This window comes from Oncorhynchus keta, chromosome 34 (assembly GCF_023373465.1).
Source record: "Oncorhynchus keta strain PuntledgeMale-10-30-2019 chromosome 34, Oket_V2, whole genome shotgun sequence".
Classification (NCBI taxonomy): Eukaryota; Metazoa; Chordata; class Actinopteri; order Salmoniformes; family Salmonidae; genus Oncorhynchus; species Oncorhynchus keta.
In genome coordinates, this window is record NC_068454.1 from 15418459 (window position 1) to 15441002 (window position 22544).

The following is a 22544-nucleotide window of genomic DNA, read 5'->3' on the forward strand; positions in this document are numbered from 1 at the left end:
AGAGTAGCAACAGTGCTGTATTTCTCCATTTCTTACTGTGGACTGATGAACATCAAGGCTTTTAGAGATACTTTTGTAACCCTTTCCAGCTTTATGCAAGTTAACAATTCTTAATCTTAGGTCTTCTGTGAACTCTTATGTTCGAGGAATGGTTCACATCAGGCAATGCTTCTTGTGAATAGCAAACAAACATTTTGTGAGTGTTTTTATAGGGCAAGGCAGCTCTAACCAACATCTCCAATTTCATCTCATTGATTAGACTCCTAGTTAGCTGACTCCTGACTCCAATTAGCTTTTGGAGAAGTCATTAGCATATGGGTTCACACTTTTTCCAACCTACACTGTGAATGTTTAAATTGTGTATTCAATATAGAGAAGAAAAATACAATAATTTGTGTGTCATTAGTTTAATAAGAACACTGTGTTTGTCTTGTTGTGACTTAGATGAAAATCAGATCACATTTGATGACCAATTTATAAAGAAGTCCAGGTAATTCCAAAGGTTTTCACATACTTTTTCTTGCCTCTGTACGTGATGGAAAGACAAGTGTAGGGCGCGTGGAGAGCTGGAAGAACAAGGACAAGGACTTGAGGGAATGGAGATTTTGTCTGAGTCAAAAGAACAAAAGGAGGAAGCGTTGTGGCTCTACAAATATCAACATATGATGTGGAAAGCTATGATTTTCAGAGTAGGACACCGATTAAAGGCGTTTTATTTTGCCGCTTTGAAGGATATCGAGGCTTCGTGGCTTTGGAAGAACACGCCAGAAGTGGTAGACTCATGTCTACTGACCTGAATTATAGATTGGCAAAAAGAGGAAATCCTATCGGTTTTGTTGTCGTTTGATCAACAGTTTCTTCTGACTCGTGAAACTTGGGTATGTGATATTTGCAGCGAGACCATATGTACAGAAGACACTGCAGTGTTACAATTGTAAAAAGTATGGACACGTGGCAAGTGTTTGTCAAATGAATAAATATGTCGTAGTTGAAGAGTCTGATGAAGCGCGTTGCTGTAATTGTGATGGGAATCACGTTCCTGAGTTCCCGGAGTGCCCTGTAAGGATGAAGCACGTTGCTGTAATTGTGATGGGAATCACGTTCCTGAGTTCCCGGAGTGCCCTGTAAGGATGAAGCACGTTGCTGTAATTGTGATGGGAATCACGTTCCTGAGTTCCCGGAGTGCCCTGTAAGGATGAAGCACGTTGCTGTAATTGTGATGGGAATCACGTTCCTGAGTTCCCGGAGTGCCCTGTAAGGATGAAGCACGTTGCTGTAATTGTGATGGGAATCGCGTTCCTGAGTTCCCGGAGTGCCCTGTAAGGATGAAGCACGTTGCTGTAATTGTGATGGGAATCACGTTCCTGAGTTCCCGGAGTGCCCTGTAAGGATGAAGCACGTTGCTGTAATTGTGATGGGAATCACGTTCCTGAGTTCCCGGAGTGCCCTGTAAGGATGAAGCACGTTGCTGTAATTGTGATGGGAATCACGTTCCTGAGTTCCCGGAGTGCCCTGTAAGGATGAAGCACGTTGCTGTAATTGTGATGGGAATCACGTTCCTGAGTTCCCGGAGTGCCCTGTAAGGATGAAGCACGTTGCTGTAATTGTGATGGGAATCACGTTCCTGAGTTCCCGGAGTGCCCTGTAAGGATGAAGGAGGTTGCTGTAATTGTGATGGGAATCACGTTCCTGAGTTCCCGGAGTGCCCTGTAAGGATGAAGGAGGTTGCAGTAGCTAGGATCAGGGTGCTATGTGGAGGCAGTGAGAATAGCTGAAGGAGTGAGTGTAGATGAGATGGTAGTGGATGGCCCACAGCCTGCAGTAAATGCCATTCAGGAGAAGGATCCTGAAACATTAACATTTACATTTACATTTACATTTGGGCAAACTGATATAAAATCTAAGAAACTAGACATTGTGAAGGTGGCAAAAATAAGTCATTTAGCAGACGTTCTTATCCAGAGCGACTTACAAATTGGTGCATACACCTTATGACATCCAGTGGAACAGCCACTTGCATCTAAATTTTTTTTTTTTTTTTTGGGGGCTATATACAGTAGAGAGGCTATATACAGTAGAGAGGCTATATACAGTAGAGAGGCTATATACAGTAGAGAGGCTATATGCAGTAGAGAGGCTATATACAGCAGAGAGGCTATATACAGTAGAGAGGCTATATACAGCAGAGAGGACTATATACAGTAGAGAGGCTATATACAGTAGAGAGGCTATATAAAAAAATAGTAGAGAAAATCTATATACAGCAGAGAGGCTATATACAGTAGAGAGGCTATATACAGTAGAGGGATATATACAGTAGAGAGGCTATATACAGTAGAGAGGCTATATAGTAGAGAGGCTATATTCAGTAGAGAGGCTATAAATCAAATCAAAGTTTAGAGAGGCTATATACAGTAGAGAGGCAGAGAGGCTATATACAGTAGAGAGCTAGTAGAGAGGCTATATACAGTAGAGAGGCAGAGAGGCTATATACAGTAGAGAGGCTACATACAGTAAAGAGGCTATATACAGTAGAGGGGCTATATACAGCAGAGAGGCTACATACAGTAGAGAGGCTATATACAGCAGAGAGGCTATATACAGTAGAGAGGCTATATACAGTAGAGAGGCTATATACAGTAGAGAGGCTATATACAGCAGAGAGGCTATATACAGTAGAGAGGCTATATACAGCAGAGAGGCTATATACAGCAGAGAGGCTATATACAGTAGAGAGGCTATATACAGTAGAGAGGCTATATACAGCAGAGAGGCTATATACAGCAGAGAGGCTATATACAGTAGAGAGGCTATATACAGCAGAGAGGCTATATACAGCAGAGAGGCTATATACAGTAGAGAGGCTATATACAGCAGAGAGGCTACATACAGCAAAGAGGCTATATACAGTAGAGAGGCTATATACAGTAGAGAGGCTATATACAGGAGAGAGGCTATATACAGTAGAGAGGCTATATACAGTAGAGAGGCTATATACAGCAGAGAGGCTGTATACAGTAGAGAAGCTATATACAGCAGAGAGGCTAAATACAGCAGAGAGGCTACATACAGTAAAGAGGCTATATACAGTAGAGGGGCTATATACAGTAGAGAGGCTATATACAGTAAAGAGGCTACATACAGTAGAGGGGATATATACAGTAGAGAGGCTATATACAGTAGAGAGGCTATATACAGTAGTGAGGCTATATACAGTAGAGAGGCTATAAACAGTAGAGAGGCTATATACAGTAGAGAGGCTATAAACAGTAGAGAGGCTATAAAAGTAGCGAGGCTACATACAGACACTGGTTAGTCAGGCTGATTGAGGTAGTATGTACATGTAGATATGGTTAAAGTGACTATGCATTTATGATGAACAGAGAGTAGATGTAGTGTAAAGAGGGGTTGGTGGGTGGGTGGCGGGACACAATGCAGAAAGCCTGATTAGATAATGTGCTGGAGCACTGGTTGGTCAGCCCAATTGAGGTAGTATGTACATGGATATATAGTTAAAGTGACTGTGTATATATGATAAACAGAGAGTAGCAGCAGCGTAAAAGAGGGGTTGGGTGGAGGAGGGGGCACACAGTGCAAATATTACCTGTTCATGAGTTTTGCTGGTAAAAACTGTTGAGAAGCCTTTTTGTCATAGACTTGGCACTCTGGTACTGCTTGCCATGCAGTAGTAAAGAGAACAGTCTATGACTGGGGTGGTTGGGACAATTCCCTGGTACAACAATTTTTGGGGTTTTCCTCTGACACCACCTAGTGTAGAGGTCCTGGATGGCAGGCAGCTTAGCCCCAGTGATGTACTGGGCCGTACGCACGACCCTATGTGGTGCCTTGTGGTCAGAGGCCGAGCAATTACCGTACCAGGGAGTGATGCAACCAGTATGCCCTCGATGTTGCAGCTGTAGAACCTTTTGAGGATCTCAGGACCCATGCCAAATCTTTTTAGTTTCCTGAGGGGAATAGGCTTTGTTGTGCCCTCTTCACGACCATCTTGGTGGTTTTGGCCCATTCTAGTTTGTTGGTGATGTGTACACCAAAGAACTTGAAGCTCTCAACTTGCTCCACTACAGCCCGTCGATGAGAATGGGGGCGTACTCGGTGCTCCTTTTCCTGTAGTCCACAATAATCTCCTTAGTCTTTGTTACGTGCCTGGTCATGCAGTCGTAGGTGAACAGGGAGTATAGAAGGGGACTGAGCACGCACCCCTGGGGGGCTCCAATATTGAGGATCATCGTGGCAGATGTGTTGCTACCTACCCTCACCACCTGGGGGGCGGCCTGTCAGGAAGTCCAGGATCCAGTTGCAGAGGGAGGTGTTTAGTCCCAGGATCCTTAGCTTGGTGATGAGCTTTGAGGGTACTATGGTGTTGAACGCTGAGCTGTAGTCAATGAATAGCATTCTCACATAAGTGTTCCTTTTGTCCAGGTGGGAAAGGGCAGTGTGGAGTGTAATGCAGATTACATAATCTGTGGATCTGTTTGGGCATTATGCAAATTGGAGTGGATCTAGGGTTTCTGGGATAATGGTGTTGATGTCTGCCATTACCAGCCTTTCGAAGCACCTCATGGCTGCAGACGTGAGTGCTACGGGTTTGTAGCCATTTATGCCAGTTGCCGTTGTGTTCTTGGGCACGGGACAATGGTGGTTTGCTTGAAACATGTTTGTATTACAGACTCAATCAGGGACATGTTGAAAATATCAGTGAAGACACCTGCCAGTTGGTCAGCACATGCCCGGAGCACATGTCCTGGTAATCCGTCTGGCCCCGCAGCCTTGTGTATGTTGACCTGTTTTAAGGTCTTACTCACGTCGGCCAAGGAGAGCGTGATCACACAGTCGTCTGGAACAGGAAATTATTGAACTACTGAAAATACTACCAAGATTTTAATTTAGTGCAACTACCAACAAGCTACTGAAAATGTTAGTTAAATTACTAGTTGAATTAGGTGTTCACTACTAATGTAGCTCACTACTTTCCAACACTGGAATAGACAGAAACAACCTGGAATGTAGGGTATTGCTGAAACCAGGCTAAAGACAAAGAGCCTTGCCATATCCTGTGTCTCCCCCTGGTGGCTGAGAGGTGTTAGTGCAGGTGCGTTCGATCTGGCCTGGGGAGACTCCTACAGACTCATTCACCCTGGAAAATGTCACAATCCTCCTCCCACTGACACACAGGGTCTAGGTTAAATATAACATCACACACACACACACACACACAGGTAAAATACCTGCGGAGAAGGACTGAGAGTTAGAGAGAGAGAGAGAGAGAGAGAGAGAGAGAGAGAGAGAGAGAGAGAGGGAGAGGGGTATACAAACACACACAGCAATTGGTGAACAGGTTGCGATAAATACCATTGGAAATGAATAATAGCCTCTCCATCCTTCCATCAGTATGGAGAGTATGACACTATCACTTCATTAATAACACTTTAATAATGTTTACATATCTTGCATTACTCATCTCATATGTATTTACTGTATTTTATACCATCTATTGCATCTTGCCTATGCTGCTCTGTCATTGCTCATCCATATATTTATATGTATATATTCTTATTCCATTCCTTTACTTAGATTTGTGTGTATTAGGTAGTTGTTGTGGAGTTTTTAGACTACTTGTTAGATATTACTGTACTATCGGAACTAGAAGCACAAGCATGCTAATCTTGGGTATGTGAACAATAATATCTGCTAACCATAGGTATGTGAACAATACAATGTGATTTGATTTGAATATTTCTCATTCACAAAGGTCAGCTGTGACAACTGATTGGGTTGAACTGACTCCCTAAGAGGCCAAGCCAACAGTAATAAGTCATTCCTACTGCATATATTTGCCAGACCAGCACTCAGAATCAGGATCACCTTTATTCATCTACTGAATAATTCATACAGTCAGCTGCTAATGATAGACAATTTTTAGAGGGAGAGGGTTAGACAGAGGGTTAGACAGTGTCAGAGTGTTAGACAGAGGGTTGGACAAGGACAGGGGGTTAGACAGAGCGTTAGGCAGAGACAGAGGGTTAGACAGCGACAGAGGGTTAGACAGTGACAGAGGGTTAGACAGAGGGTTAGACAGAGGGTTAGACAAGGACAGGGGGTTAGACAGAGGGTTAGACAGTGACAGAGGGTTAGACAGCGACAGAGGGTTAGACAGTGACAGAGGGTTAGACAGTGACAGAGGGTTAGTGACAGAGGGTTAGACAGAGGGTTAGACAGTGGGTTAGACAGGGACAGAGGGTTAGACAGTGACAGAGGTTTAGACAGTGACAGAGGGTTAGACAGTGACAGAGGGTTAGACAGTGACAGAGGGTTAGACAGTGACAGAGGGTTAGACAGTGGGTTAGACAGTGTCAGGGTTAGACAGTGACAGAGGTTAGACAGAGGGTTAGGGTTAGACAGGACAGAGGGTTAGACAGTGACAGAGGGTTAGACAGTGACAGAGGGTTAGACAGTGACAGAGGGTTAGACAGTGACAGAGGGTTAGACAGTGACAGAGGGTTAGACAGTGGGTTAGACAGAGGGTTAGACAAGGACAGGGGGTTAGACAGAGGGTTAGACAGTGACAGAGGGTTAGACAGCGACAGAGGGTTAGACAGTGACAGAGGGTTAGACAGAGGGTTGGACAAGGACAGGGGGTTAGACAGAGCGTTAGACAGAGGGTTAGACAGCGACAGAGGGTTAGACAGTGACAGAGGGTTAGACAGAGGGTTAGACAGAGGGTTAGACAGGGCCAGGGGTTTAGACAGAGGGTTAGACAGTGACAGAGGGTTAGACAGAGGGTTAGACAAGGACAGAGGGTTAGACAGAGACAGAGGGTTAGACAGCGACAGAGGGTTAGACAGTGACAGAGGGTTAGACAGAGGGTTAGACAGAGGGTTAGACAAGGACAGGGGGTTAGACAGAGGGTTAGGCAGAGACAGAGGGTTAGACAGCGACAGAGGGTTAGACAGTGTCAGAGGGTTAGACAGAGGACAGAGGGTTAGACAGCAGAGGGTTAACAGAGGGTTAGACAGTGACAGAGGGTTAGACAGGGACAGAGGGTTAGACAGAGGGTTAGACAGTGGGTTACAGAGACAGAGGGTTAGACAATGGGTTAGACAGCGACAGAGGGTTAGACAGTGACAGAGGGTTAGACAGAGGGTTGGACAAGGACAGGGGGTTAGACAGAGGGTTAGGCAGAGACAGAGGGTTAGACAGTGACAGAGGGGGTTAGACAGAGGGTTAGACAGTGACAGAGGGTTAGACAGAGGGTTAGACAGAGGGTTAGACAGAGGGTTAGACAGTGACAGAGGGTTAGACAGAGGGTTAGACAGGGACAGAGGGTTAGACAGTGACAGAGGGTTAGACAGAGGGTTAGACAGAGGGTTAGACAGTGACAGAGGGTTAGACAGGGACAGAGGGTTAGACAGAGGGTTAGACAGTGACAGAGGGTTAGACAGTGACAGAGGGTTAGACAGTGACAGAGGGTTAGACAGTGACAGAGGGTTAGACAGTGACAGAGGGTTAGACAGTGAGGGAGATGGAGAAAGTGAGAGTGACAGAGGGTTAGACAGTGAGGGAGATGGATAAAGTGAGAGTGAGAGACAAATGAAAACATCAGTCTAACAGCATATTTCTGAGACTGCATCAAGGTTATTATAGTAAACTAAAACCGAAACTAAAACAAAAACTAATAATGAAAAAACAGTTCAGTAAACTGAAATAAAACAATTAACAAACCCATTGAAAATGAAAACTATACTGAAACTATTATCTTTGACTCAAAACTAACTCAAAACTAACTCAAAACTAACTCAAAACTAACTCAAAACTAACCGAATGATGTTCTGGCAAAAATCGAATGGGAATTTCAATGGGGATTTAAGCTTTTGGGAGTTTTCAAGCTACTGAATCTGGTGATTTAATATGCGGATGGTGACGCTTGTGCATCACAATCGCCAGCTAAAAGAGAAACACATCTAGGTTGCTAACTTGATTCTTCTTACATGTACTACTAAGGTTAAAACGCATCGAACTGGTGTAAACAGAGTTTCTTTCCAACACATTGTTTTGCACCAGTCTTGGCTCTATTCCTTTTAAATCTAAGGCACATTGAAATTGACTTCTGGCAATGAATCCCTTTATCTACTTCCACAGAGTCAGATGAACTCATTTTGATGTATCTGTGTGCAGTTTGAAGGAAGTTGCTGACAAGAAACTGTGCAATTGCTTTGTGCTAACGCTAGTTAGCATTGGCTCGCAAAACTACCTCTAACTTCCTTCATACTGGATGCAGATATATAAACATGGTATCCACAAGTTAATCTGAAATTCAAAATCCCAAACTATCCCTTTAAAGTGACATCACAGAAGACACACAGAAACGATGCAAACCAACTGCTCCTAACTTCCCAAGCATGCTTTCTGTCCCTAACATTAAAACTGAAACTAAAAACTAACTGAAACTAAACATCATTTCAATTAAAAAAATATATATAAATATAACAGAAAAACACAAAATTATAATAACCTTCATACCAATCAGTCAGTATTACTTCTCACACAATCCTCATTATTAGAGTCAAACCCAAACATTAGCATGTCATTTTAAATGTGTTTTAATAGAAACTTACTCGACTACAGTAACACGAAAAAGGGCCTAAGCCAAGATACAACATCTCCCAGTTTGAGGACTATCTACTGTCTGTCCATGTCATAGTGTAGCTGGGTCTTAATGGAGCACAGCGAAGGCTGCTGAGGGGCTCATAATAATGGCTTGGATGGAGAGAATGCAAGGGCATCAAACACATGGAAAACATGTATCTGATACCATTCCACCAATTGCGCTCCAGCCATTACCACGAGCCCGTGCTCTGAGGTTAAGGTGCCACTAACCTCCTGTGATCGAGCGCCCTCATAGGAAGATCCGGGAGGTTCACAGTTAAAGGTCAGGACCACATAAAAAGACTATCTAACAGTCAGCCCAGCCAAAATCAGCCTCAATGTATTATTCATTAGTTCATGAAAGTAACAACATGGTAAGAGAAATAACAGACAAGACTTTCTACCGCCTCCCTAACTTGAGTAAAATGGCTATTTGTCATTTTCTCATGTTGCTTCATCTGCTGTTTGAAATCCAAGGAAAAGTGTAGTCAGTCAGCAGTGTTGTTGTAAGATTGAGCATGTTTAAAAAGAACATCCTGCAACATAAACTCCTTTTTCACTTTCTATTGTTTAAAAAGGATGGCGCCTTTGTTGAGTGTTGCGTGACTGGTGGTCAGTGGTGTATAGTAATTAAGTAAAAATACTTGAAAGTACTACTTCAGTTGTTTTTTTGGGTATCTGTACTTTAATTTACTATTTATATTTTTGACAACTTCTACTTTTACTGTTGTACTTTTTACTCCATTCATTTCCCCTGACAACCCAAAGTACTCGTTACATTTTGAATGTTTAGCAGAACAGGAAAATTGTGAAACTCACACTTAGCAAGAGAACACGTGGTCATCCCTACTGCCTATGTTCTGGCAGACTCACTAAACATATACTTCTTTACTTTTACTCAAGTATGACAATTGTGTACTTTTTCCACCAGTGCTGGTGCTGGTTTATAACGGCAAAATGCATGTTGGATGCATTACACGTTAGTGTCCAGCAGGTGAAGGCAGAGCAATGCAAAGGTCTACCAGGGAATGAATCATAGTACCAGTCACAGGCCTATGGATTTTATCGCCATGTTTGAATGTTTGATTGTTTGCATTGTGAATTAGATTCACTTTATTAATTGATTGACTTTGTGATCAATTGATCAACTAACTGATTGTCTAACAGACTTCTCCTCTGGTGACTTCCCTAGGCCATGGTTGTACCTCCCTTCTCCGCCCCCCTCCCTCTCCTAGTGGCTCTGCTTCAGCTTGCAGTACTACCTCTTGTCCACACGGGGGCGTACTACAGACACAAGCAGCACCCGCAGCAGCATCAGCCCACGCCACACCTGTCCCACATGGGCATAGGAGGTAAGGAGCAGCACCCTCAGCAGCATTGGCCGGGAAAAGAGATGCCCCACATGCAGTACCCCCAGTACAGAAAAGAGATCCCACAGATGTCCATGCACATGGGCAAGACGAACCCCCACAAGGGTGGAGTAGTCAACAGTGGACAGGATAAAGGTGAGACCGAAGGGCAATCTCAAATGACAAGTGACTCTGGTCAAAAGTAGGCCAGTAGTATGTTACTTATATTAAAATGATGTCAATCTTCAATGTCGATTACCTTAACCAAACTCGAGTTAGGACACACACACTCTGCCATCTTGGAAAGTTTAGACTGAATGGACATCTTATCCCCCACAGGTCAAACCATCCCCAGTGGGGCAGTGGGAGGTCTCCCTGGGGGTCTGCCAGGAGAGCAGGGCCCAGCTGGGCCTCCCGGACCTGAGGGTCCCTCTGGGCCTCCAGGACCTCCCGGGGAAGGAAAGCCAGGAGGGGAAGGAAAACCAGGCCACGCTGGTCCCCCAGGATTCCCTGGAGTAGGAAAACCAGGACTCCCAGGAATTCCAGGCAAGCCAGGCAGCATGGGAGGGCCAGGAGTACCTGGAGAATTGGGCCGCAGCGGGAGGGAGGGTCCGATGGGGCAGCCAGGGCCTCAGGGGTCCCCTGGTCCTTCAGGTCTTCCAGGGATAGGAAAATTAGGGGCTGGGGGGTTGCCAGGACAACCAGGATCCAGAGGAGAGCCAGGACACAAAGGCCTGCCGGGACTACCAGGATTACCAGGACCCAAGGGTGACAAGGGGATTGGACAGCCAGGACAGCCAGGCCACAAAGGACTAGCAGGACCTCCTGGACCTCCAGGACAGGGAGGGATGCCTGGTGTGGGCAAGCCTGGAATGAATGGCATGTCAGGGCCACCAGGAGGACCAGGGAAACCAGGTCTCCCTGGAGAGCAGGGGCTGGCTGGACCAGCAGGAGAGGGCGGAGAGCCCGGTCCACCAGGGCTGCCAGGTCAGGGAAAACCTGGCCAGAATGGTCTGCTGGGACAACCAGGAATGCCTGGTGGGAAAGGGCACCCAGGCCCTCCAGGTTTTCCAGGGAAGCCTGGATTGCCTGGATTCGGAAAACCAGGATTCCCAGGACCCAAAGGAGATAAGGGGATGGGTGGGATGCCTGGAGGCCCAGGACCAAAGGGAGACAAGGGCCATGGAGGACTGCCTGGTATGCTAGGACAGCCTGGATCAATTGGACCAGCTGGTCCCCTTGGCCCTATGGGACCCCCTGGAGGTCTGGGTCAACCAGGGCCAAAAGGAGAGGCTGGAGAAGGAGGTCATAAGGGGTTCCCTGGTGGGCAAGGGGAGCCTGGTCCTACTGGAATGACTGGTCAGAATGGCTTCCCTGGAGAGGGAGGAGAGCCTGGGCCAAGGGGTCCCACTGGGCCTGTAGGACCCCAAGGGGAAGGCGGACACAAAGGGTTACCAGGTGGCCCTGGCATTCCAGGGCTACCTGGGCCAAAGGGAGAGGGAGGACTTCCAGGTGAGAAGGGTCCCCAAGGTCCTAAGGGCATTCCAGGTCTGGGAGGTGCAGGTGGGCCGATCGGACCTCCTGGTGCTCCTGGGTCTAAAGGTGACAGCGGACCTCCTGGTCTTCCCGGCGTTGATGGTAAGGGAAACGCAGGTGTCCCTGGTCCTCTTGGACCTCCAGGTAAAGAAGGTCCTGGAGGACCACCGGGAAGCCCAGGCCAGCCAGGTCCACCTGGTCCCCCAGGGCCTCCCGGACCCACTGACATGGGAGCAGTCCTCCCTGAGATGGGTTTTCCTCCTGGGCTGGACGGAGTCAAGACTGCCAGTTATGGCAAGAAGGGAAAATATGGAGGAAACGGAGGAGAAGTGATGGGCCCCAACGGCCTGGAGATGCCCGCGTTCACGGCTCTGGTGACCACGCCCTTCCCACCTGTGGGCACGGCTGTGGTGTTTGACAAAATCCTGTACAACGGCCGTCAGAACTACAACCCCCAGACAGGCGTGTTCACCTGCGACATGCCCGGGATCTACTACTTTGCCTACCACATCAGCTGCAAAGGGGCCAACGTGTGGGTGGCGCTGATGAGGAACGATGAGCCTGTGATGTACACATATGATGAGTATAAAAAGGGCTTCCTGGATCAGGCATCGGGGAGCGCAGTGTTGCCTCTACAGCCCGGGGACACTGTGTACCTCCAGCTACCCTCGGACCAGGCCGCAGGACTATACGCTGGCCAATATGTCCACTCCTCCTTCTCTGGGTACTTGTTGTACCCCATGTAAGAACACCAACCTTCAGAGAGGAAGAGATGGTCACAAAGAGAGAGAATGTTGGAGAAATGTAAACATTGATTATAGAATTCTTTAAATTGATATGTTGTTTTAAAAACATCAATAATCTGCTGAGATTGACGCTGTTGAGATCGACAGGGGCGGGAGGACATGTCGGACCATCCCAGGGAAATTCTGAGAGAGGAGTGTGCTTGTGTGAGGGTACATATATGCAGTTTTTAATAACAATTTATGTTGGGGTACAAAGATTGCTGTATCTATCTACTGGTCTGAGAAGTTGTCACAACAACACTGCATTAAAATATTACATTACAGCAACTGGGTTCATTTATTGTCAAATGTGGTGATATATATTGGTTTGATTTATAGTACAGCACAGACTGATGTGGAGACTGTAGAAGAAAGAATGGGATATCTGAGGTATATATTTAGTATTGTGTTTTCCCCAGCCCCTACATGCTCCTATTCAAACTGGCAGCTGCCATAAACAAAACTGTGGCAAAGAATGTACATTGGATAAGTTTAAAAAGAAAACTAAAGAAAATAAATTGAATAGCTATATTGGCACCTGAAGTTGTGTATTACGGTACTTATAAAATGGCAATTGAAAACCAATAGAGACAGTTCAAGATTCACATAAAGTGGTGCATTTATCATCTATCATTTATGTGACATTTTAGTTTGTTACATAACTTTGTTGTTTTGTTTTTGTTTGATTTGTGTGATTATTTTTTGTTGTTACTTTTGCAGACAAGCATCATCTGTGATGTTTATAGGGGTGATTTTGTTGCATGAAATGGATGGGAATATAATGCATTATGGGTGTATTGGTTCAAAGCGATGCCTCTTGTGACACGTAAAGAGTAATGCTCCAACAGACACTGACTCGCCCACAAAAATGAAAACCACTGCTCTCATTACAAAGCCCCTTCTTGCAGTATGTGTCTGTTGTCAGCTGAATGAAGCAGTAGCACTATACTGACAGAGGTATGAAACAAGTTTGACCAACAGATAGACACTCATTTAGATGGCCTATACGGTTATGTAAGTAGGATAGGAATTGATAATCAATTGTGAATAACTTTTGAAAAAGAGAATTGAATGAATGAATTACTCTGGGGAAAATGGTGTGTAGGCATATTCCCTCTGGGTTCAGCAGTACAGAATTTAAGTCATTGGGTTAAAGGTACTGTATGTGGAGGTTAAGATTGAAGGTTAATAAATACTTTGATGTCAATTAGCGAGAATAATGCCCAAAATAAACCAGGAGGAGGTGTTTGTGGTTACAAGATAGTGAGGAGAATTATAGACAATGAATATAGACAAAGAATAGAATGTCAAAAGAGAGAGGGGGAAGGGTGAAAATGTCTTGCTGCATGCCCCCTCCCTCACCTCTCACCCACCTATATATCCCTATACCTCACCCCTCTCGTCTACCCTTCCTTTCTACCCAACCCTACCCTTCTACCCCTCCCCTGACTCCAGGTATCAATTCTGTTTTCTATCTTTATTTCAGTCCATGGTGCTAAACACAGTATAATCTAGAAGAAAAAGAAACGCACACCTATTAAGACGAGGTGCTGGCTAGCGGAGTAGAAAACTTGAAAATAAAAGAGAGCCACACACTCTAGGAGCTCAGGTGCAAAAATGTAATTACCAACGTTTCAACAGCCAAGGATTATACCCTGATGAAGACAGCTTGGCTGTTGAAACGTTGGTATTACATTTTTGCATCTGAGCTCCTAGAGTGTGCGGCTCTCTTTTATTTTCAAGTTAAACACAGTATAACCAAACAAAACCTTGAGTTTTTATGTTTTTACTGTTATACTGTAGATGTTGTTTTTTAAATAAAGATGATTTAACTAAAAGGTCATGCGTTATTCTTATATTCTTATTATATATCAAAACATGTATCATTTTATTGTGTGACACTGATAAGTGCATATCAGATTAGTCCAGTTCACCAGTCAAAATTCAATAAAGTAATTTGACTTGCCCTGGATGGCCAGTAAATATCCTCTGGCTCTGTCTTGATCATATTGCTCTTGACTGATATGCCATATTGAGAAGAGATGAGCATTATGTGTTGCCAGAGACAGACATATACTCTAAGTTGACTCCCCCATGGTTATTAAATTGTATCATATGCTCAAGACAAAGATGAATAAGGTAAATAGGATTCATCCTATAGCTTCTTCTATCACACATTTTTTGGCACATCTATTAAGTACCACTTGAGGGTGTGGCAAAACGTAATGTTCATTTTAATCACATGTGTTATTGTATTTCGTCGTTTTAAGAGGTGCTTTCTTTTTTCCGCAAAACACAAAAGGAAACGCGTCTGGTGTCTTACCAACAATTATGTTTCCGTGATGGAAAACGAAGCAGACAATAAAATAGTCAATGGACCAGTCTCGAAAGGCTCACGAAGGATGTTGAGAGAAAAAGGGATGCTGCGACTGATGTGATGCGCGTGCGCAGTGCGCACAACGCATGTGTCTTGTCCTCAATTCAGCCGGCTTCTATCTATTCACCCAGCTTCTATTCATCTTGGCATTTAGACATATTTAGGTACGGTAGTAGCTCGCTAACTACGTTCATTCAGCATCCCAGTAACAAACGGTAAGAATCCTCAATTAATTGTTATTTTTAAACTACTGTACGGTGAATTACTGCATTCAAGGCAATTTTCAGTACGCTAGCCAGTTAGCGATTGCTAACGTATGTTAGCATTACAATTTATTAGCAGGTGAAATATGGATGACACATGGATGAACCGATAAATAGGTGAAACGTTTGCATACAAAGACATTTATGCAGCGAGAGTGTGATCTCGGTTACCTCCTTTCCAAGAGGACAGTGAATGAATCCGCTTAACATAGCTAGCTAACCTGACCAACTGCTTGTGAAAGTTATGCTAGCTAACGTTAAATAGCGAACGTTAGCAAAGCTTTCCCAGTTGCCAGAGGCAGAGAAATATGCAACTAGCTACTATTCATATCTATTGATGCTATATTACGGTTGATAAAACAACTTAAATAATAGACGAGCTTCTAATATTCAATTGTTTAAGTGTAGAAATAGAAGACTGATCATCACATCTCAGTGTGTCTGTCTGCATGGATCAACTCTTTGTCATTGTCATGGATTAAATGCATGTAAAGAACGCATATGCTCATTATTGATGAATCAGATGTGGGCAAAATAAATTATAAAATGTACAACAAGTTAAATAAGACAAATTATTGTTGTATGGTTTTTGGGTAAGCAGGTTGTTACCATGACGTCTCGTGTGGGCCCTCGAGCTGCAGGTACTGATGGGAGTGACTTCAAACACAGAGAAAAGGTGGCCTCACACTACCAGATGAGGTAATCAGTCATGTCTGGTGGCTGGCTGTATGTCTGTGTCTGTCTCTGCGCTTGTTTGTCTGCCTGTCTGTCTGCGCTTGCCTTTCTGTCTGTCTGAGTGTGCCTGCCTGTCTATTACCATATTGTTTATAGGTATCCATTAACCATACTGTCTCAACTCCCTCTCCCCCTTTTCCCTGTGTCTCCAGCGCCTCGCTAAAGTCTGAGATCCGGAAACTCAACTTTGTCCACCTGCTGCTCTGGCTCCTGGTGGCAGCCCAGGTGATCGTCAGCAAACTTGACCTGGTGCCAAGCGATACAGTGGCTGAGCCCTACAGATGGGAGTACCCCTACCTGATTAGTCTCTTTCCACTGGTCACCGGGAGCCTGTCGCTGCCCAAGAACAACATCAGCTACCTGGTGATCTCCATGATCAGCTCAGGCCTGTTCTCCATCGCTCCACTCTTCTACGGCTCCATGGAGATGCTCGGCGAGGCCCAGCAGCTGTACCGCCACGGCAAGGCTTACCGCTTCATCTTTGGCTGGGCGGCGGTCACCGTCATGTACCTAGTGATGGTGGTGGCGGTGCAGGTGCACGCCTGGCAGATCTACTACAGTAAGAAGCTACTGGACGCCTGGTTTGACTCCACACAGGAGAAGAAGAAGAAGTGATGAGGATGTTTTGTGGGTTTTGAGGCTAGGGGAAAACTTTGTGTTTTTCTCTCTGTCTTTAGGATGCATATATTAGTATATTCTGTTATTTATTTATTACCTCATGCAGTCACTGGCTATTATGTCTTTCCAGATGGTCTATCCAACACACATTTTCTCACCAAAACATGCATACTCTCTCTCTCCATTTCAAAGACACTCAGGTGTATACATTTTCTCTCAAATACACAAACAATTAGTGGCGCAGCGGTCTAAGGCACTGCATCTCAGTGCTAGAGGTGTCACTACAGACACAGCATCGTTAGGGTTTGGCTGGGGTAGGCCGTCATTGTAAATAAGAATTTGTTCTTAACCGACTTGCCTAGTTAAATAAAATACCAAATAAAAGCAATTCTCTACTTTGTTTATCTGGCCTCAGAGAATAAACGATAGAGACTGCAGCTCCTTCTGAGACCACAATATTTACAGCTGTTGTGAAGCATTTAGACGTATGAACCAAGCCCTTGTGTGAGACTGCAGCATGACGGAGGATCTCTACTGACTCTTTGTCTTAACAGTGGAGGGATGAGGGCTGGACTAGTTTGTTGTCACGGTTTCAGTAAATTGACATCCGGCGACTAGTCTGTCAATATTGAAAGCCCTGTAATGCATGCGCACAAGTACTATGTACAGCTTGAGACTGAGACATGGGATGCTGTGTTTCAAAGGCAAGAAAATGTATGCATAATTGCGCTAAGTTGGCCTGACAGGTTAGTCTGTGTCTTGACAGCTATCAAGGGGTCTTGATTTGTCCCTGTAATGTGCCCAAACTGTAGTGCTCATCTGGGTTTTTGTCAATTCATATAGTAAACCAAATATAAATTCCAAATTATCATTGATAAGCATTGAAGAGAATTGGAATTTCAGTGTACTTCCTGAATTGACTGGTTTTTAAATTGAATTGACCCCAACCCTGGTGCTCATCATTCATATATCTCTTAAATGTTCTGTATGCTTGACCCTTTGCTCCCTCACTTTTTATGATTATGTTTTTACCACCAATAAAAAGGGAAATTAAATCCTTGTTGTCTTGATTGTGTCTTTAGTTGTCTTGATTGTTACAAACCTTGTGATGTGCTTGATGAGTAGTTTCATCACAGTTGCTTTCACCATATAATCACTTATGTGTCACAGTAACCTTTGAAATTAAGCAAAACATGTCTAGTAAAAGTCATTCTGTGGCTCAGTTGGTAGAGCATGGCGCTTGTAACGCCAGGGTAGTGGGTTCGATTCCCGGGACCACCCATACGTAGAATGTATGCACACATGACTGTAAGTCGCTTTGGATAAAAGCGTCAGCTAAATGGCATATATTATTATTATTATATTAGTATAGAGGAAACCACATCACACAGAGTCACATACTTCATATATAACTCAATTTCTCAACCTGCTCCTATGCAGTGTTGTAAAGTACTTTAGTAAAAAATACTTGAAAGTACTACTTAAGTTGTTTTACTTCACTACATTCCTAAAGAAAAATATTTACTTTTTACACCATACATTTTCCTTGACACCCTAAAGTACTCTTTACATTTTAATGCTTAGCTGGACAGGAAAATGAGCAAATTCACACACTTAGTGGTGGAGCGTGCCCCTGGCTATCCGTAAATTAAAATAAGACAATGATGCTGTCTGGATTGCTTAATGTAAGGAATTTGAAATTATTTACACTTGTACTTTTACTTTTCATACTTAAGTACATTTTAGCAATTATATTTACTTTTGACAGTTGTGTGTAATTCAAACCAAATACTTTAGCCTTTTACTCAAGTAGTATTTTACTGGATGACTTTCACTTGAGTCATTTTCTATTAAGGTATCTTTACTTTTACTCAAGTATGAAATTTGGGTACTTTTTCCACCACTGTTCCTACGCAGAAAAAAATACGTCAAATAGTTGAGTCACTACTGCGCGCTCCGCTGTATGCCACGTACAGGTTTACGTCGACCAGCGGGCAGACTTCCTCATGTGAGGCTAGGATTCTGTGTTTGCCAGCCCTGGTTAAAGATTTTGGCTGACAAGGTCCTGAGAGAAATACCGACATAACAGTGGGATTAAGTCGTCCAATTACAGGTGGGATACATATAGCTGTATGTTTCGATATGGCTAATATTGACAACCTGGATCACAGTTAGCATTTCAACCTAACGAATGATACTAGCATCGGGTTTGTTATGTTTTTAAAGTCACATTTGTTTTATTTTCTCAAAGACCTCTCTCAAATTGTATACATCATGTTATCGGTGCAATGATATTGTTTTTTGTATTAAATTAAATCTACGTTTCATTCTCTGATGCTAAACTGTGAATTATTTTGCAGGAAGTCAACATTCTAACTATAAATGGGAGTTTTGAGTTGGTCTGTATTTGGCATGGTTCTACATCCTGTCAGTTACAGGAAAATTGGCTATGTAATGATCCAACTTGGCTTTCTTACTAGCCAGTTAGCGAGTTACATTTGTTTTGACACCTCTAACAACAATACAATTATCTAGTTATGTTAACTAACAATATAACCAGTGCAACAGATTTTGAGCCAGAGTTAGTTATTGGCATAACAGCAAACTAACGAGCTGTCAAATTACCACGCTCGGTAACGTTAGCTATCATGTCATTAATTACTGCAAATAAAATGACAAGCTGTAATCCCGAACCTCGTCGTTTCATTAGTCAGCAAGTTAATGGAATGACTTCTGTACAAGCCTTATGTTAAATTGAGATGGGTGTCATAACTTGCTATATTATGCGAACTATCTAGACGGACACCTTTTGTTGGTAGCTAATTTAGCTAGCTTGTTTGCTAGCCAAAGGCCAGACCAACAAATTAAAATCAAGATCAATTAAAGTAGTTTTATTTGACGTGATTGAATCTATATATTGTAATTGTTTTTTGATAAAAGGCCTATCTGGGTGTGGACTGGATAGGGAAGGGATTGTTCATCATAAACTAATCAGTTCAGCTAGTGCTTATATTATTCTGATGATATTAACCAGTTGTGTGTCATGAATCATGATCCACTCAACACATTCTACAAACTCACTCTTTCAATTCAAGTTAGTACTTGGCCTATATAGGCCCAAGTCTCTTTGTGGTGATGCATAAGAACCGGCCTGCCAGCTCATCCTGGCATTTTTTTTATTTTTTATTTTTTAAACTTTTGAAGCAGAACTGTGTACTATATAGTAAAGTGCTTCCTAGAGGGCAGTGACCACTGACCAGCTGTAGTGCATTCTATGTCATGCAAAGGTAAAGATGAGTGAATCCAATTGGATTCTTCCATTTTCCCATGGTCCAAACACTTTGTATCTGAAGGATGTTTTAACTGATGGTGCTGATCTGTTTTTCAATGGTTGTTTGTTGGTCACTAATCATCTATAGCAGTGGTTCCCAAACTGGGGTGGGGGGGACGCATGACAAAATATCTAGAATTGCAGGAAATGAGCTTTAAACCTGCACAATTCTCTTCACCAACAAGAGTGGTGTGAACAGTTTGTCATGAACAGAGTTTGTTCCTATAGAAACCTACATGATTCCTGTGTAATGTTCCATCTCCTTCCTGTTGTGATGTCCCCTCCAGAGGTGGGAGCAGTAGACTGTACCATGAACGGACAACTGGACCTGAGCGGCAAGCTGATCATTAAGGCCCAGCTGGGCGATGACATCAGACGCATCCCCATCCACAATGAGGACATCACCTATGACGAGCTGGTGCTGATGATGCAGCGTGTCTTCAGGGGGAAGCTGCAGAGCAACGATGAGGTCACAATCAAATACAAGGACGAGGGTAAGCATGGAAGGGGACTGGGCCGTTCTGGAATAAGAAGGGTTATCACAATACTGGTAGTCAGTGTGCTGCTAACTACTTTGCTTCCTCCACTGTCCGACTGCCCCATACTGGGCTCAAACCAGTGATCCTCTGCTTAGCAACACAAATGACAGCCCTCCTTGACAACGTGTAAACTGATAGAACCATACAAAAGGTACCAATTTGGATGGCTCCATCCGCAACATTTTAAGATAGCTGTGAAATAAGTTTACGTTCTTAACTCCGTTGCGCTAGCTAGATGCCATCTGATGCCTCAACATTTAGCTGCTCCCTGCTGGTAATGGAAACGGATGTTCTCTTCCATACACTTGAGAATGCATCCTCTCCTTTTTTAGAGTTATTATTGGAAGTAAGAGAATATGTTAATGTGTGGGTTTCTACCTCACAGCTTTCACCAATTCAGTCATTTCACAATAGTCATTATCTTAGGAAATAAGGATTCATTGTGAAAGTATTGGAACGTGGCCTCATTCTGATTTGGGTTCTGAATGATTTTCCCTGCTCTCTTCTCTTCCTGTAGACGATGACCTCATTACTATTTTTGACAGCTCAGACCTGTCTTTCGCCATCCAGTGCAGTAGGATCCTCAAACTCACTCTGTTCGGTAAGATATTATCATACACATACATAACCATCCCTTCCTTTTTTACTATAGGCCTACGTGCTGCTGTGCCAAGCACGCCCATCCTTGAATAATCAAAACAACTTGATATTTCCCGTAGGCTCATTCTGTTTTTCTAGTCTTTGTTATGGTACTGTACTATATAGAACTTATTTCCTTTGTATCCTCTTGAATGCACATTCTGACTGTTCCATTCCAACAGCACCCTCTCTCCAAAAGTTAAGGTTCATTTCCAGGAACATGCCACAGGGAGGCAGTCTGGTCACATCATTTGACATTGAACATGAGGTCTTCATAGATCTACCTGAACTTGATTACCCAAGATCCGACCCAGTCACATTTTGTAGTTAACCCTCGGATCCCGGGTAGGATCCCACTCGGTGGCCTCGGATCTTTGTGAAAATATGTGAAATACTGACCGGATCCCAAATTAAATTTGAAGAGTTTAGTTCCTAAACAACATTTCATACATTTTAAATGTTATATTTGGGCTGAATGACTGTCAGGGGGGGTCCATTTTCATCAAATCAGATGTGTCATTTTGTGACAAAAAGGCAAATTTGCTTTATTAAACCAAGCCATTTATGTGATGTGGGGTAAAATAGCCTACTTGTTGTGAGAGAGGAGGACGCAGCAGTGGAAAAGAGTGATAGCACCTAGACTATATAAAGTGAGTTTCTGAAACATTCAGTCAGTCGTTCTTTGCTGACGTGAAGAAGAAACTGAATGAAAGACCGTAGAGGGAGGAAAAAACAGTCATCTGTATACCCTCATTTATGTACATTGTGGATATGAAGGGGAAAAGGGTTGCCCATATTGTCAAGACCTGAGCTATTTAATTAGATTTATTTATTCAATTTACTACTTTATTTAGGGTATTTCATTTATTTTTTAAAGCTTGGCCTATTTAGTAGGCTTTTGCTATTTAATGTGGCTATTTCCTCTGTTTAAAACCCCCTAGAGTCAATGTCTGTGCCCCGGTGGAACTCTCATTAGCATAATAATATCTGCATAAAAATGTCAGTTTCAGCTAGACATTGTTTATTTTTTTGCATTGGATCCGTCTCAGTCCACCGCATCTGCTGATGTCACTTCCGCACCCCAGGCTTAGACGGGGCTTACCTAGACAGTTGTGTGTTCAAATAACAGTTGAACTAATGTTGAATGTCTCGAGTCAAGTGTGATATTTGTCAGCATAAAGAGGAGTGGCTCATTTATGCTCTAGATTTGTGGCTTTCGTTCAAAATAAATAAGCTATATAATGCAGAGTTATTTACACATTCGTTAATCTGTTCATGTTTGCATGTGTGCGTTAGACTGTGCGTTAGACTCATTGCCGTAGGCTTATCTGCAGAAATATTGTATTTCTAATGTTGGAAGGCTGCCGATTTGATTGTGTAATGCATGGATAGGAATAAGAAATATCAGGACAACTTGTCTCTTCAACTCTCAGGACAGTAGGACTACACAGCCGTGGCATGGATTACTTTTCGATCAAACCCATATCCAAAACCAGACTGATTCTGCGGGCCTAAAGGCTATATCTCCATTTAATTTAGAACAAAAAATATTAGGCTATTATATGAGTTAGACCTGAGTTGTAGAACGACATATTTTGTTAGGCTATAACACTTGCTAGCATCCTAAAATCACCAAATAAAAATCCTAATATTTTAACAGATTTCCAAAATTCAAATCACTTGGGGATGATATCCTGGTATTTATACA

General features: G+C 43.3%; 3 protein-coding genes across 3 annotated transcripts in view; all 3 read left to right on the plus strand.

The window, feature by feature from the left end:
• The window catches only part of LOC118366770 (collagen alpha-1(VIII) chain), a 30220-nt gene extending 16054 nt beyond the window's left edge, over positions 1–14166 (plus strand). Inside the window, exons 2-3 of the mRNA XM_035749425.1 lie at positions 9857–10169; positions 10353–14166. Coding sequence (XP_035605318.1) covers positions 9860–10169; positions 10353–12295 — 2253 coding nt within the window. The 5' untranslated portion in view covers positions 9857–9859 and the 3' untranslated portion in view covers positions 12296–14166. The remainder of the gene's footprint in view (positions 1–9856; positions 10170–10352) is intronic.
• Positions 14167–14725: 559 nt separating this feature from the next.
• On the plus strand, positions 14726–17386 carry LOC118366771 (protein jagunal homolog 1-A). Its single transcript, XM_035749426.2, has 3 exons — positions 14726–14926; positions 15576–15673; positions 15862–17386. The coding sequence occupies exons 2-3, from the start codon at positions 15585–15587 to the stop codon at positions 16322–16324; spliced, it is 552 nt and encodes a 183-aa protein (XP_035605319.1). The 5' UTR covers positions 14726–14926; positions 15576–15584; the 3' UTR covers positions 16325–17386.
• Positions 17387–18271: 885 nt separating this feature from the next.
• LOC118366607 (protein TFG) overlaps positions 18272–22544 on the plus strand; it is a 36909-nt gene continuing 32636 nt past the window's right edge. The window contains 3 exon segments of the mRNA XM_052493226.1: positions 18272–18440; positions 19946–20152; positions 20715–20798. Of these exon segments, the coding sequence (XP_052349186.1) occupies positions 19969–20152; positions 20715–20798 (268 nt within the window). The 5' untranslated portion in view covers positions 18272–18440; positions 19946–19968.

Coding starts and splice junctions, on each gene's coding strand:
- LOC118366771 (XM_035749426.2), top strand. CDS start 15,585: ATGACGTCTCGTGTGGGCCCTCGAGCTGCAGGTACTGATGGGAGTGAC. Junction 15,674..15,861: donor GCCTCACACTACCAGATGAG/GTAATCAGTCAT, acceptor CTGTGTCTCCAG/CGCCTCGCTAAAGTCTGAGA.